The 15,662-nt window shown below is 38.4% G+C and overlaps 1 protein-coding gene across 2 annotated transcripts in view; it reads left to right on the forward strand.

The window, feature by feature from the left end:
- LOC136281497 (uncharacterized) overlaps window positions 1-9,016 on the forward strand; it is an 11,170-nt gene extending 2,154 nt beyond the window's left edge. Inside the window, exons 2-9 of one of the 2 annotated variants that reach the window (XM_066167887.1) lie at window positions 1,193-1,507; window positions 2,886-2,983; window positions 3,796-3,844; window positions 4,453-5,650; window positions 5,789-6,123; window positions 6,290-6,437; window positions 6,527-6,624; window positions 7,061-9,016. In XM_066167887.1, coding sequence (XP_066023984.1) covers window positions 3,827-3,844; window positions 4,453-5,650; window positions 5,789-6,123; window positions 6,290-6,437; window positions 6,527-6,624; window positions 7,061-7,525 — 2,262 coding nt within the window. In that variant the 5' untranslated portion in view covers window positions 1,193-1,507; window positions 2,886-2,983; window positions 3,796-3,826 and the 3' untranslated portion in view covers window positions 7,526-9,016. The remainder of the gene's footprint in view (window positions 1-1,192; window positions 1,508-2,885; window positions 2,984-3,795; window positions 3,845-4,452; window positions 5,651-5,788; window positions 6,124-6,289; window positions 6,438-6,526; window positions 6,625-7,060) is intronic. The other variant, XM_066167886.1, reaches the window with a different exon arrangement.
- The last annotated feature ends 6,646 nt before the right edge of the window (window positions 9,017-15,662 follow it).

A 15,662-nucleotide genomic window follows, 5' to 3' on the forward strand; every position in this document is an offset into this window, starting at 1 on the left:
AGTGTAATAAAAAGGTTTTGTTTGTCTAAAAATGGCAACCAACTTTTTTTGAATTGGCTACCACTTTGAAAAATTTTGGAGCTAAGTGACTATCAGAAAAAAAAATTAATTTCATGCCCAGAATTTATATTTCAAATGGTAGGAAAACTTTAGATATACATCTGCACTTAATTCTGTCCCAGTGACATAGCCAAATGGAGCACAATTTAAGATTTCCCTCAAAAGTTCTTTGAACGTTATAATTTCTTTGTTTCAAGGTCTTCTGCTGATTTGTTTGAACATGCATGTGTTTTTTATTTTAATTTTGCCTTTTTCAAGCAATATGAGAAATAAAAATAAATGTTTTGATATAACAAACAATAAAATTCTGGCCTATACAGATGTAATCAAGATTACACAGACATGTATGCAATTAGGATTTAAAGTGCATATACTTGAACAACATTCTATTCTTTCATCTAGAGGAAAGCCTCATGTAACAAATATTTCATGTTCAGTGGTTTCATTGGCTCTTTAGGTTACAAAGATTAAGATTAAACAAATATTATAATCAGCAGAAGTTGATTTATCAAAAGCTAACCAAATCTCACAAGCATCTAGGATGAGTGCAATTTGCAAGTTATTTTTAAAAGTTTGCTAAAAGAAGAACTTGCTTTGAGCTTTGAGCTTTTAACCTTTCTGTCACAAATAATCGAGTGTTTGCACTCTTTCTCAGCATGGTATCACTGGTTGCATTTTCTGGTTGATAGCCGTACTTAAAATTTGAAATAACCTTGGCGCAACCAGATTGCCAAATGATGTTTACCTTTCTAAGAGAATAATGCACATACATCCACCCATTTTAATTGTTGACATCCAGGAGTCAGCCTTGTGTTCTGTCTCGGCTTCAAAGAGGGCTGTAACCGACACATTCTACTGGTCAAATCAAGGGAAGATGGCCAATGAATTCAGGGGCCTGTTCCCACTCTGAAATTGATTGTTCCACATTCTTTTCAACTGACATTTCATAAGTGAAGAACTGTGAGCTTGTTGTTGTTGTTTATTTCACGTACTTGAGCTGTTCTTATACTCATTGTCTTTCCATGTAACTACATTTACTCTTATTGTATGAAAATTCTACAAATTGTAGTTTTCATCATATTTTAGTGATAGAAATATATCATTTGTAATAAAGATCAAGCCCCCTTCCTAGGTTGACTGATATCCTGTTGCCTGAACAGTGCAAAACTTTTGGTGGATGCTGGCATAAACACAAGCTTTAAGGGATTGTGTATTCTCCTAACTAAGGTTTCCGAAAATCCACTTCAGGATCCATCAGTTTCCACCTACCCTCAAGAAATTAAAAGCAGGAACAATAGCAATGTTATTGTGATAACAACATTGCAATAAGATAAATTGTGAAATACAAATATTAATGGCTTAGATGGTAGTGGATCAACAAATAGTGCCCTAATTGGTAATTTTTACAGTACAGCTCAGAGGTAGATGGTCAATGCACATGCAAAAGGTATGTTTTCCGCATTCTGCCCAAAGGGAAAAAAGCATGTGTTAAAGTGAGTGTCTTGCGCGCGTTTTTGCTTTTGTTAGTGAATACAGTCAGCTTGTCAACTGCTATTGCTATGCTATTGTAAAGAGGGAAATCTGTCTTGGTCACTTATAGGAGTTAAAGGGTTAAAAGAGAAGACCAGACTTCTTGTCTTCAGTCTCCTGACTGATCTTGACATACAGAATATGTTTAGCTCTCTTGTTGTAGGCCACCATCTCAAATTTTATATTTGTTGAATTTCCAAAACTTATTTCAGTCTGTGAAAATTTTACAGTTTTTGATTTGTGTAGTGAATCAGTAGAGTTGAATACCTTAAGACAGGTTGATTTTTCCAAAAAAAGACCAAATTATTTCAAGTGAACCTTAATAGTCCATTTTACAGTTGTGTACTTAGTTGCCAAGCCTTTGATTTGGAGTGAGGCTGAAGGTGACCTCGTTGTGATATAGACCAGTATCTAGTTAGCATGATAACAAAGTAATTTGCATTTGCAAAGCAGCAAAGTTTGTATCATAACAAGGTCACCCTTAGCCTCACTCCTGTTCAAATGCTTGGCAACCAAGCACACAACTGTAAAATGGACTATTAATTAAAGAACAGATAAGTATTTAAAGTGATACTGAAGGTCAATATAGTAGAGCCATGATTATCCAGATCTAATAAGTAAATAAAATTACAAGTAAGATTCAATTTCAAAATGCAGTATCATTTTTAGTAGTATATGTACATGTATAAGCTGTTTCTTGGCTTACATGTAAGTCTGAGTTAGTTGGAATACTTCTTTGTATCATTCTACATTTCTTGAATCATTTGATCTCTAAAATGTTTTCCTTAGAGAAAAAAAAGTCATATTAACATATTTTTTGTAATTTAAGTTCTCCATTACTTAACCTTTTAACCCCTGTCAGTGACTAGTGTCTAATTTCTCCTAACAATATCACCCCTGAATCATGCGGTAAGGCCATGAGAATAAAGGAAATGATCACGTACTAAAGAAGCTCTTGATTATTAACCATTTAACTCCTAAGAGTTACTGGCTTGTAATTTCTTTTACAATATTACCCTTGAATCAAATGTCAAGGTGATGAGAATTGTAGAAATAGTCACCAATTTTAGGAGCTCCAGATTGTCAAACAGATTTGTACTTGTCATTACCACAGGAAACGTGCAGAGAGCAGTGTTGAGAATATCATTTACAATTGTCTGGGTGTAAAGGGTCAAACAAGTTCCCATTGTCAGCACCCTGGGTAATGTATAGAGAACAGTATAGAGAATATGCATACTCATGCTAAGTTTAAAGGGTTAATTCCTTGCATCTCATTGGAACAATTTTTTTTACAGCTACTTTTAGGGGTAAGAGTCATTTTGGGATTCAAGATCTCACTGGAATCCTTACAATGCAATGGATATCTCTTGTGGGTGAATAGACAGAATTTAAGGTAATACTGGTTCAGTATTTGCTTACTCCCAAAAAAGTTATCATGTAAAACTTTCCTTAAAGTGCATGGCTTTCTTGATGCTACACCCCAGAGAGTTTATTTATATTAACTAAACAGAGGTATTCAAGTTTCCCTACCCACAATTTTCCTTTTATGATTTCCATTTGTGGTACTGTTCCAATTTTTAATATTTGTATATGTTCTCTTACATCAATTACTCATTTGTATTTCTTAATCTTTTAATTTTCTCTTACTCAGTTTCTGTATTTACTCTTGTATAAGTCGACCTTTTATGACCAAAAAATCAGCCCAAAAAATCACCCTTAACTCATACACAAGTCATACACAAATAATTAGCATATCAATTGCCTGAAGTCCATTAGGACAATCAGAGTTTACAAAACCAGTTCTAATAAAACAAAAAGATTGCATTTTCAATGTGATTTACACAATATGGTAGAATACTTCTCTAGTAAATTGAAGTGCTTGTGTATGCTTACAATGTAAATCATGGTGATGTAAACAAGTGCTAATAAACTTCACAGCACATGGTTATATTTTGCTCTGCAGTTTTTTTTTTTTTATTTACTGTGTTTTCAACATATTATCAGAAATAAGAGATTAACTTTTTGGAAATTTCTATCAATCTGAATTTCACTTCTTCAACCAGAAATGATGAAAAATCCGATTTTTTACCTCGAAAATGGGGGGTTGACTTATACAAGAGTAAATATGGTTTTTAGCCCATTTCAACCAGTGAAGTGAAGTGAAAAAAATGGCTTGAAAATTTACAATTTTTCTTTTACATGTAGCTTCAATATTCAGTACTAAAGATCTCCTGTGATGTCTGGGCTGTTAAAGGTAACAATAATGTGATAATTGAATCATCTTGTAGGTCTGTGTGGCGTATTTTTTTACCATAATGTAAAAACCTTCCAAAGGAGTACATGTAACTTTCACTGTCTGTTGAAGGTCCTATCATAAAATTGTTAAACTTTCAAAACTGGAAATTATATACATGTACTATACTGATTGGTTATATGTTTTACAACCAGCAAATAAAACAGTCACTTACTAGTGCATGCAGAGTTTCAAAAAGAAAAGAAATTAACAGTCTTATAGGAAAACATATTTGTTATATGCATTCTATGCACAGTTATATCTCATTGTACGTGTATATGTACGTAGAGGTCAGGAGGTTGATGAAACTTTCAAATGATGCATTTCATACATGTATCTGACTTTGTGCTATTATAGGCAGAGCCCACCTGCAAATTTAGAAAGAAATTGATGTATAACATATTGCTGCTGCAAGTCCTTGCTAAGAACCTACTATGGTAAAAATCCATATGTAGGCACAACCGTAACCATAACATGACGTGTGCAATTTTTATACTTGTACTAGCAATTCCATATTCATTGTAGGAAATTGTTAATTATTTTTAAGACTTCATATTTTGCTTTGGTAGGATTTTGACATTCCTAGTGTAGCCTCTACCTCACAAGAAGGCCAAGAAAACAGGACACTGAAAGTCACATTGCTAAGCAGAGGGTGGAGATCATCAACTGATGGAGACTTGTCAACCATCAACAGAGAGCTTGCCATTCAGTTAGCTAAACACTCTAATGTGGAAGTTAGTGTCTTTCTTCCGCAATGCAGTGGTGAAGACAGGAACAATGCAGCAAGTCATCATGTGCAGCTTGTTGAAGCCGAAAAAGTGATTGGTTGGAATCCAGTTGACTTGCTTTTTAATGTCCCAGATGGACATGTCATGGATTGTGTAATAGGACATGGATTAAGTCTTGGCAAACATGTGCAGTTAATTAAAAAACGTCACCACTGCAAATGGATCCAAGTTGTTCACACTGCTCCAGAAGAACTTGGAATGTACAAAAGCATTTCACAATGTGAAAAACTGCAAAAATCAGAGTTAGAATTGTGTAAGATGGCTGATCAAATCATAACAATTGGACCCAAGTTGGCAGATGCTTACAAGCACTACCTTCATTGTAGTAAAAAAGAGCAAAGTGTCTTTGATCTCACTCCAAGCATTTTCTCTGAATATTTGAATGTAGAGCGTGCCGCTGAAGAAAGAACAACTTTCAGTGTTCTAGTCATTGGAAGTGGAGACAGCTGTGAAGATTTCATATTGAAAGGTTTTGATGTTGCAGCTCAAGCAGTTGCTGAATTGAAAGATAAGTCCTACAAACTCAAGTTTGTTGGTGCACCAAGAGGAAAAGAAGGTGAAATAGCAGATACGTTGCTTCAACATGGTATTGGTCCTAATCAGCTAATTATCCGCAGTTTCAGTGACAGCATAGAAGTATTAGCTAACTTATTCTGTGAGGTGGATCTTGCCATAATGCCATCCAAGACTGAAGGATTTGGAGTCAGTGCTCTTGAACCTTTATCTGCTGGTTTACCTGTACTTGTCAGTGGTAATTCAGGACTTGGAAAGGCTCTAAAGAAGGTACCTTTAGGACCACAATGTGTGGTTGACTCTGAAGATCCAAAAGAGTGGGCCAAGAAAATCAAGGAGGTACGACACAAAGAGAGGGAGGTGCGACTTCTGGAGTCAAGTTTGTTGCGTGAAAAATATCAGGAGAAGTACAGCTGGGAGGGGCCCATTAGAAGTCTTGTGGAGAGGATGTATAGTCTCATATTTGGTAAGTGAGTCTCTGCATTATTTTTCGGGGAAAATCATTTTAATTAAGAAAGTTAATTAGAACTTTATCAAAGTCTAAAAATTGATTTCTTTAATTCATTGACCAAGTGGTTACTGGGTTCTTTGTTTCCTTTGCTAGTTGAAAAACTTGATCACCAAGAAGTTTCATGTGGAATGACAGCCCTTCGCTTGGCCTCCTGTCGTGGAACATACAGTGATGGCAGTAGCCTTGATAATGACAAAGACATCGATAGCAGTGGAGAGACCATGGTGTTGGATCTACTATCCCTTGCGGCAAACTATGGCTCTAAGACGGACTGGGAGGAGACGCTGCTTCATCTTGCTGCTCGGCACTCAAGGGCGGATATGGCTAAACGTCTGTTGGACTACGGAGCAGATGCGAACGCACGTGACCGTCTCAACCGTACGCCCCTCCATTTGGCCATCGGAGCTGATGCACAAGGTGTCTTCCAGGTAAATAACACATAGTATTCATCTTGATTTAGGAAAGCAAGTGTTATCCAATAAAATTCCAATCATCATCACTTAGCTTTCCTGTGATGTTTCCTATTCCAAATGGATTACATTTTGATATTTTTCTCTGGTATCTCTGACGGACTTCATTTCTCCGTGCATTCAGATATTGTTACGGAATCGTACCTCGGACCTCGAAGCCCGAATGGACGATGGTACCACCCCTCTTATTCTTGCCGCAAGAAGCGACCTTGCAGACCCGGTGCGACACCTCATCAAAGCCGGAGTCAAGGTTAACAGTGCTGACAATCAAGGTGAATTCCTAACCCCCTTTTTCTGTTTCTGGAATAGGGTAGATTTAAACGTTCGTATCGAGTTCTGACAGCTTGAATGTTTCCAACAGGGAAAACGGCCTTGCATTGGGCTGCTTTAGTGAACAGCCTTGATGTCACCAAAGAGCTGTTAAAAAATGGCGCAAAGAAAGACGCGCAAGATGAAAAGGTTAGTAAAGTTTACATTTATTTTTCATGTGAGCTTGGTTCGCAAGAAGCAGAGGAGTTTCATTTGACTGCATATCTAGTCAAATTCACTAGACATTTGCAAGGCAAATTGTTCGTAGAAGTTGACGGTCAATACGTGCGATCACTTTACGTGGCTGTTGAAATCCTATGCACAAGATACTTTGGGCTTTTCACTATTGGCCCATCATGGCTCGTAGGGAAAGCTTCGCTCGCTGACCGTGCCTGTATGGAAAAAGGTTCGCTTGTCGTTCGCAGCATCCAAGGGTTGGATTTTAGCGGGTGCGTAACGCGATCGCTGAAGTCGCACTGCAATTTCAGGGTGAATTTAAAAGGAATACAGACAAAGATGACCTTTTTTGTTTGGATTATTTGGTTTTTTTTAATTGGTGTTAAAGTGTTTTTTAATCCATTTCTAGGGTCAAACTCCGTTGTTCCTGGGTTGTCGTGAAGGCAGCATACAGACCGTAGGACTTCTTTTAGTGAATTGTGCCAACAGGAAAGTTACCAATTCTATGGACGTGACACCTGAGGATATCGCTAAACAAAGACGTCATCAAGACATTGTCGAATTGCTAAGGGATTGGTCACTTGGCTGTAACTTGCCTAATGTAGTTCCAGCCCCTACTTCACTCCCCGAGGGGCAAAATACGTCCATGGTTAGCATAGCATCTCCTCTGGCAACATCGCCACCAACTGTCGAAATTCCGAATGGTAGCGCAGCAGCCATGGTACAACAATTCCATGTGGCGCATCCAAAGGCCACAGTGAGTAGAACGCCTGGGTTGAGACCCAGACCGAGCGCAGCCGGGAATAATGATAACAGTAATGCAAAGAGGAAGCGAAAAAAGGCGCGGCCAGAGAGGAAGTACACCCGTCTGTGAGTGTCGTCCCGACGCTCTCACCTGCTGGGTTCATGCATGTTGTAACGTCCTGCACCCCTGGACAGCAACAGACGTTTTCGCCAAATTGTGTGCCAATCACGAACGGACTCTATCACCACTTCAAGCTCCAAACTCGTTGGATGCACAAGCACCTTCACCGTCAGAAGAATTATCACTGGAAGACCTAGCCGGGTTGGAAGAGGTTGAACTTGATAGGGATTTAATCGACGCTCTTGATGATCCTACGGATATGTTTATATGCAGGTTTCCCATGAACACATCATTAGGGCAAGGGACCACTATGGATCACACTATACCCATTAAATCAAACTATTTGTATATACCCGGTGTGGTGCCCGTCAGGCCGTTAGAGGGTCAAAGTCCGGTGTGCTATTCACACCGGACTTAAATTGCGGCGGTCTGCAGCTTCGCGACTCTTAAACAAAATAACTTGTCATTCGGCGCAGAGGGCGCCTCCACCGCTCTCTCAACAAGCTCCAACATGTATTCCCACGTCGGCGGTGTTGGCGGATCAGGAAACGTTCTGCCGTCCAGGAAAGATTACCAAATTTACGATTATTTGATGCGCCTACAACAATTGCATCATTTGCCACATCAGCTTGTCTTTCCGGGCGACGAAATGCCTCGTATACATACATAAGTGCGGTTCATGAATTATTACAACTCTTCGCCTTAGAAGTATTTATCGTTTTTCCCGACCCCACACCTGATTTGCCAGGAGGCTGTATCGTCGTCATCGTCGTCATCATCGTCCTTTGTTCTAACCAATTGATTTGTGTACTCTTCGTGTTGTTTATTATGATTGGGTTGTTTAATATCACCATGATAGTCTTCGCAATACATACAACGCACAGTTATTTTCTAGTGTATTAATGGTTTATTAATCGCTATGCGTCTTTATTTATTTGTATAAAAAAAAGACAGTGTAATACACGTGTAGTGTCACGTGACTTTTGATGTAGGCAAACCGCGAAAAGTTCGGACATTTAGTCCAACTCACAGCACGTGTGTTGGCAATTTTTCTTATATAACTTCCCAATTTCGGGAAGCGTTTCTTCGCTCAAAATTTAATTCTTTCTTTTATCATTTATTTGTTGTTTATCAAGCAAGTTGTTATTTCGCTGCCGTTGAAGTAGACGCGAAGAATATTACAGGAAGCGTTGTGATACTGAATAATCGAACTAGCTCTGCGTACAGTGATGTACAGTACCACTCGCATGAACGCTAACCGAAAAACGCGAATTAAACGCGCCAAAAATCGCATGCAATTGCGAATTTAAAAAATCGCACGTGCGCGCACGACCTTGAAACACCGGCCTCATGAGTGTGTAGGAGGTAGTTCTGTTAACTCGTGAATTGCGTGCATGCGCAAGAGCGAGTTGTAGATATGATGTGGAGAATGGCACTCGCTCGCTCGATTGGTCGATTCCTGTATAGTTTTTGGTGAGTAATAAACAAACGAAATGGCTACCTTTGTTGCCAAGAATAGTGGTGGGGTGAAAAAGAAGCCAATGATAATCTTAAAAGAGTTTATTTTTTTTCGTTCTAGTTTTAACAAGCGGTGCCAGCGACTGGCAGGCGTGCAAGGATTCACACTGAAATAAGAGACCAACCTTCGTTTTTCATAAAATTGTAATTTACAATCCTTGAACTTGAAAACAATCCGAAGATTCATTAACAATATCACTTACTCCGAAGCGCTCGAAGTTTACAGGCGTTCAAAAGCTTTTTCTGTTATGGCGTGAGATTGGGGACAAAATCGATCATTACATTTCGCATCGTGTGTTTTTCCTGTGTGAAGCAACAGAAGGTGCCGGCGACTAACGAAATTACAGGTTAACACGAAAATCAAACAACACCTAAACAAATAATTTTGGCTAACGATTTTCAGTGAATTTTTAAAGAACAATTTTCTTTTAAGTTTCAAGGCTATTTGAAGATTAAAAATAAATATTACGTACTAAAATGCGAAAGTTATACACCACAAAATTGATAAATAGGCCTGAAATGCAATTCTACCTTGTTCTTGAGTGTACGTTACCTAGCACGTGACTAAAATCTACCCAGGTTGAGATCCAAAATGACGGTGGCAGTCTGGGCTAAGTTATATCACCTAAAAGTCGTTCCCATTTGTCTCATTTGATAAAGAGGGAAACATTAATGTTTTCAATAAGACAGTATTGCCTTGATTTTCCAATATTTACAGGATAGACAGTAAATTTCACTTTTCACCCACCGCCTGAGTTAATTTTGTTTTGCCGTGAGTTAAGTTTGTAGTGCCGTGACTTTTTGTTTTGCCGTGACAGTCGCCGGCGCGTGTAATTTGGCAAAACATCAATACCATGGGTTGATGACAGATTTTAGTGTGTTTTGAAAAATCTTAACTTTATTGAGAGACGCTTGCACAATATGACGACGAACGGTAGTCTGTTAAAAGTTTCGAAGAAATTATCACCTGCGAAGCAAACACCAAATTGTTTACATTCCGCGACGTAAACATCTCAGGGAGCGCTGATAGCAATAAAAAAATTGGAAAGCATATTAGTGGGTATTTGTTTCGTTACTCGCTCGATGAAACACGTGTTTCGATGCCTTGAGTAAGTGACATCTTCTTTCCTAACTGATTCATCAACAACTCAAATCAAGCAAATCTTCTGCTACTGCTACTGCTACAGCTCGTTAGTCGATAAATTCGCGAAGCGACGTGACATGCGTGAGTGTAACATGATAGCTTTTTTTGTTATGTAAATTTTCCGTTGTCTACTGGCCGCTTTTTCAAACCTGGAAGTTCTTTGTTTCACACAACAATGTAATACAAAGGAAACTTGCAGCACTGAATGACAAAGGCACCTGAGTTGCGCATTTTTTTCGACCGTGCGCGCAAAATAATCGGGATTAATATCAGTATCTGGGCAACTGCCCACCTACTCCTCCCCTAACCCAACATTAACCCTAAGTTGCCATCAATTGACTGTTGTTGGGTTAGGGGAGGGGTAGGTGGGCAGTTGCCCAGATACTGATATTGATCCAAAAATCGTATATACGCGTTTGACTACCCTGCGTCTGAGCGTATGAAATTCGTCTGCGCAGTTAACGTATACGTGAGCGGTAGTGTATCTGATCAGGTATTTTCAGGGTGTTAAGTGCGTAGATTGTTAAATAAAATCCCTTCTATCAGGAAATTAGTGCCCACGAATTGCTGTAGAACGTGAGGAAGCCTTGATTCCCACAACGAGTGTGGATTTCTCTAGTTATTAAATGTACCGATTTTTTTAGTCACGCAAGTGGGAAATTCTGCGAAACTCAGGTCAACCTTTAAGAGCACAAAAATAAAGCTGATTTTGACACAATGAATGTAACAGAGCTTAAAAAATATCTACACGAAGAGGGGAATTCAGCGAACGGATAACTGAATACCACGGTAGTGAAAATCGCCTCTTCAGTCTGCCAGTGGAGCCAAAGCTTTGAATGTTACCCTTTATCGGCAACAAGCACATGTAGAACAATGGTATAGAGGATAGACTGCTTGAATAAATAGACTGAGAGGGGCCTTGGAGGAAGGATAGATAGTAGGAAGTGCCCGCCAGAGAAATGGGGAAGAGAAAGAGGGGAAAATGGAGAGAGAGAGGGGAAAAACAACGCTGAAAAAAACGCCGTGAAAGAATCCACTTTTATTAATGCAGTAAGTAATAATTAGGGATGTATATATTCAATTACCATGAGAATTGTCTATTGTATTAAAAGACAAAGAGTAGAATGCATAATTAATAAGATGTGCATGCATAATGGAGTATAGGGCTGTGCGGAAATTTTTCCCTAAAGTCTACAATGTTAAAGTAAACAGAGTTTCCGAAAATGAACACAAAGAGCAATAAAAACAGAACTTATGTACCTTGTGTTGAATCGTTGCATTGGTGTACGGAAGAAAGAACTCATTGGACCTCAACTCAAGACTGCTCAGATCTTAACCAAAGTCGACAGCGTACATTTTCGCTGACGCAGTGATTACACCTCGGGATGTTCTGCTTTTTGCCTCTCGCTAGGTGAATCCTCGTATAATTCCCTCAGAATTCCAACAAGCGATTAAGTACGCGAGTGACTGCGTAATCAAGAGCGGAATTCGAAAACCCTCAGTGCTGCCTCGTTATCGCGTGTTGCTAACGGAATGGAGGGGGGGGGGTCTAGGGCGAGCAACCGAACAGGTCAATTGCGTGACGAACTTATTACTGTAGCGATAACGTCTTCCAAACCGTGCTCCTTAGTGAGTAAGTGATTAAGGCATGAAAAAAATAAAGAAAGAAAGAAAGAAAACGCTCAATATCAGTTATAGTTTCGTGATATTAAGCTTCTTTTACATTTTACAAAGGTCCATCCTGACGCTAGCCGCAAGTTTGGAGAATGACCATTATTATAATGTATGAAATGGAAAAAAACTACCCGTTTAAAACCTGTTGTTTTGTGGTGAAAGTAAAAATAATGCCTCCTTAAACTGAGATGTCTCACATCAAAAAATTTGCAAATCTAATTAACCCTTTAACTCTCGGAAGGGATTAACATGTTAATTCTCCCTATAACATCTATACATGATCTAGCAAACAAGTAATGAGAGAACTCAAACATATCAGGTAAAAGTCGTTATTGTGATCTAACATTAAATTCTTGTACTTAATTTACAAGGAAATGTGAGGCAGCTAGAGGGAGCATTAACAAGTAGATCTTGAGAGTTAGAGGGTTAATGAATACAGTCAGTGATAATGTATCTGTAAATAACATTGTCTATAACTTTTAACATTGCAGGGAAACGTGATTAGCGATCATTTGAAAGTTTTTTACGAATTTTTTTCTTCGATGGAAAAGAAAAACATTTTGACATGATAAAGTGAGGCATTGTAACACACTGACTCGGTCTCAAGATGTCGGAAATCGCATCCCGTCCAAGGACTCCAAATTTAAAACTTTCCAGTGTAGGATGACTCGGGACTTTTGCCTCAAGAGAGGTGCTTGGGAGAGGTGGCCATAACTGGAGGTTCAAAGTGTATCTCGTTCGAATCTCTCACCCTTGTGGTGTCGGCAGCTTCAAATGTTTTGTTTTTGTTGTTGTTTTTCTTTTTTTTTTTTAAATATCGAGATTCCGACTGTGAACGTATTTTTCCGAGCCGATAGGTTAAGTCGTTAGGTTGTCGAAACTTAGAAAACATTTGAGTTATGCACAAAACACTGGCCCTCAGTCTGTGGACAACGCCGATGGACTGCATAAAAGGAACTACCTTAAAATGGAGTACCGCTACATAATGATTATACTCTTCTTTTCCCACGCTATTGAGAACAAATTAAAACACATCGTCCTTTTAAACACGATATAAACATGCAATTTACTTTTGATTTATTATCTAATACAATATCCTCCTTCCTTCTCGATTAAGGAGTCTTGAACTCATGAAAAAGATCGAAAATGCCCAGTTCATATGCTGCAAATAGCGCCATTGACTATTGGGAGGGGGTGACGAGAAGTTTTGTTATTTTTAACGGATTGGCACTGATAACTAGTTAAAGATACTAAACTTTTTTTTATTTTTTGTGAAACGTTTTGCAACAACGGTCGGGCTAAGATTAACCAAAATTTTATGAACATCCTGAAATCATACCCAGGCTGAGAGTCAATAACGAACGTCTTTACTTTGCTTTTTTTGTGTGAGAAGTATGAATAAACGTGAAAGAAATGGAAAACTGTGGTGTAACAGGAAAATTAACTCAAATGATAAAGGGACATTTTTTTAACATTAACAATGCCGTTTTCATATTACACCGACGATACACTGAAAAACAACTCAGTTTCTAGTCGAACTTTTTCTGCACTAAAGAAACTTTCAAGAAGACAGTTTTCAGGTTCAAATTGCATATAGACGTTCTTAAAAAAAAGTGTACGCGCATAAAAGATAAAAATCGAATCTATTGGAACTTACAAAAGAAATTAAGTAATTATCTGATGAAGTTAAGCACTATATCATGCGAAAATTGAATTCAATAATTTTTTTTATGATATATTTTTTTCCTCTCTGAGTTTACAAACGTTTCAGCATACTATCCGGACGAGGGGCTTAGAGACCAGGCAGACTTTGAACTCGGTATTATAAATGCAATATCCGCTGCAGATATTGCATTTATCATGTCGAGTTCACACGCTGTTTACTATTGATTGAATTCTGTCGACCAATCAGATTTTTCATAGTAATTGTAATGTATAATGTTAGTGATTGTAAACATTGAAGCACCTAAGAACGGTGGTAACCAAGAAGCTGGCCTATAGAAGGTGGGTTATAGAGCAAATTATCTAAAAATGTAAAAACTGAGTTCTTATGGTCTTGAAAGGCCGGGAAAAGACAACTTTCATAAGCACAGTGTCTTCAAGCACCCATACCAACGTGATGATCTCTCCCACATGTAGAGACAAAATATTGCTTTATTGAAAACTCAAGGTGTTGAAATCGATTCTGTAGGAGCTGGTTCGCAAAAATTCTGGTTTATCACAGATAATATATGAACATGAAATTCAAAACGTTGCATATCCTCGGGAATCGAAATATGCACTTGTATACAAAATTGTCATTCCCTTCGAGAATTGATTGTGAAAAGAACTGAAAAAGGATTAGGAACCAAGAGACGGGTGGGTTTTTCCCCCCACTGGTGCCACAATCTATCTGTCATATTTATAAAAAGAAAACTTATCGTATAAAATTTAAAAAAACAAAATAATGAAACTGAAATTTTGGAAAACGAAAAGAGAGGGATCGAGAAGGATCGACATGTACGGGCTATCAAGAATTGTCTCACAATTTGCGAAGAGTTCGTCCATGGATACAGCTATTATACTATTATTATCTTGCTTAGAATTCCGGCCTCTGGCCATTGACGTGATTGAGTGTTACTCCTCTTTCTTCTGCTTCTTCGTAAAATTAAGCAAGTAACGGATCTCATCCCAGTTGCCCTAACCGCCAAGCGAATAGTTGTATTGGTACTCCCCCTTGGGTCGGTAGCTAATCCATCGTAAGGTTACCCCCCCCCCCCCCCCACCCACCATTTCATCAAGCTTCCCAGTCAATTCTCCTGAACAGGAGCTGCAGTCATTAACCAAGACAGGATTTCTCCTTACAATATCAATACAATATCATGCAGACAAGTGAAGAGAATAAATAAAAATATCAATCAGGGAATTATAAGTTGATCCAAGACCTAATTCTTTACACTAACATTACAAGAATTGTATGGCAGACAGTAAGGAGAATTACTATTGAGATCTTGGTAGTAAAAGGGTCAAATGACTACAGAGGTACTATGAAAAGACCCGGCCAGGTCTCGCACCCGACACAGAGTCCAGTGCGCGCATGCACTGACCACTATGCCACTGCGCGTGTCTCCCACAATTTTGAGCAATTTCGAGCACTAAAATTAGAATAGCTAACTCCGTCTTTTGACTATCAGAGACTCTCGTCACTTAGGTTGAACCCTCTGACGACATTTGAGGACGGCGAGGTTACAGAATTGTTGTTTTGTTTTTGTCCTTAATAACGGCGTCTGTTGTTGAATTCTAATTCATGTGAAGAGAATTTCGGAAGGTCATGTACTTCTTTGGGAAATCACGTAAAGCAGTAAGTGATATATTTTTATTTACGCAGTTTGATAGTAAAAACGAATAATTTAGATTCTGGAGCAGACTTTCCCTCTTAATGTTTGTTTAAACTTGACTGCTGCGAATCAGCATAATAGCCGAATACTTAAACATCAATTCTCACACTCTTTCTGTGTGGGATCCTTGTATCCTGCAAGTGCAATCTGTTTCCTGTGGCCTTAATGGCACATCATCTATATCTGAATTGTACATCATTATTCAACTTTATGGGAAAAAAAATCAAACATGAAAAATTCCCTTTTTCCGGTTTAGTCATCAAGGACTCTACCGTCTTCGTGCTCATCAGGATATATTCGTCGAACAAATTCGTTGTAAGGCCTGGAAATACGTGTTGAAATAAGAAAAGTGACCTTGGAAAAATTTAGCTGATTAGAATTTCATTTGGAAGATATTACCTTAAATTACTTTGGCTAATTACATCTTTTTTCA

This window comes from Pocillopora verrucosa, chromosome 6 (assembly GCF_036669915.1).
Source record: "Pocillopora verrucosa isolate sample1 chromosome 6, ASM3666991v2, whole genome shotgun sequence".
Lineage (NCBI taxonomy): Eukaryota > Metazoa > Cnidaria > Anthozoa > Scleractinia > Pocilloporidae > Pocillopora > Pocillopora verrucosa.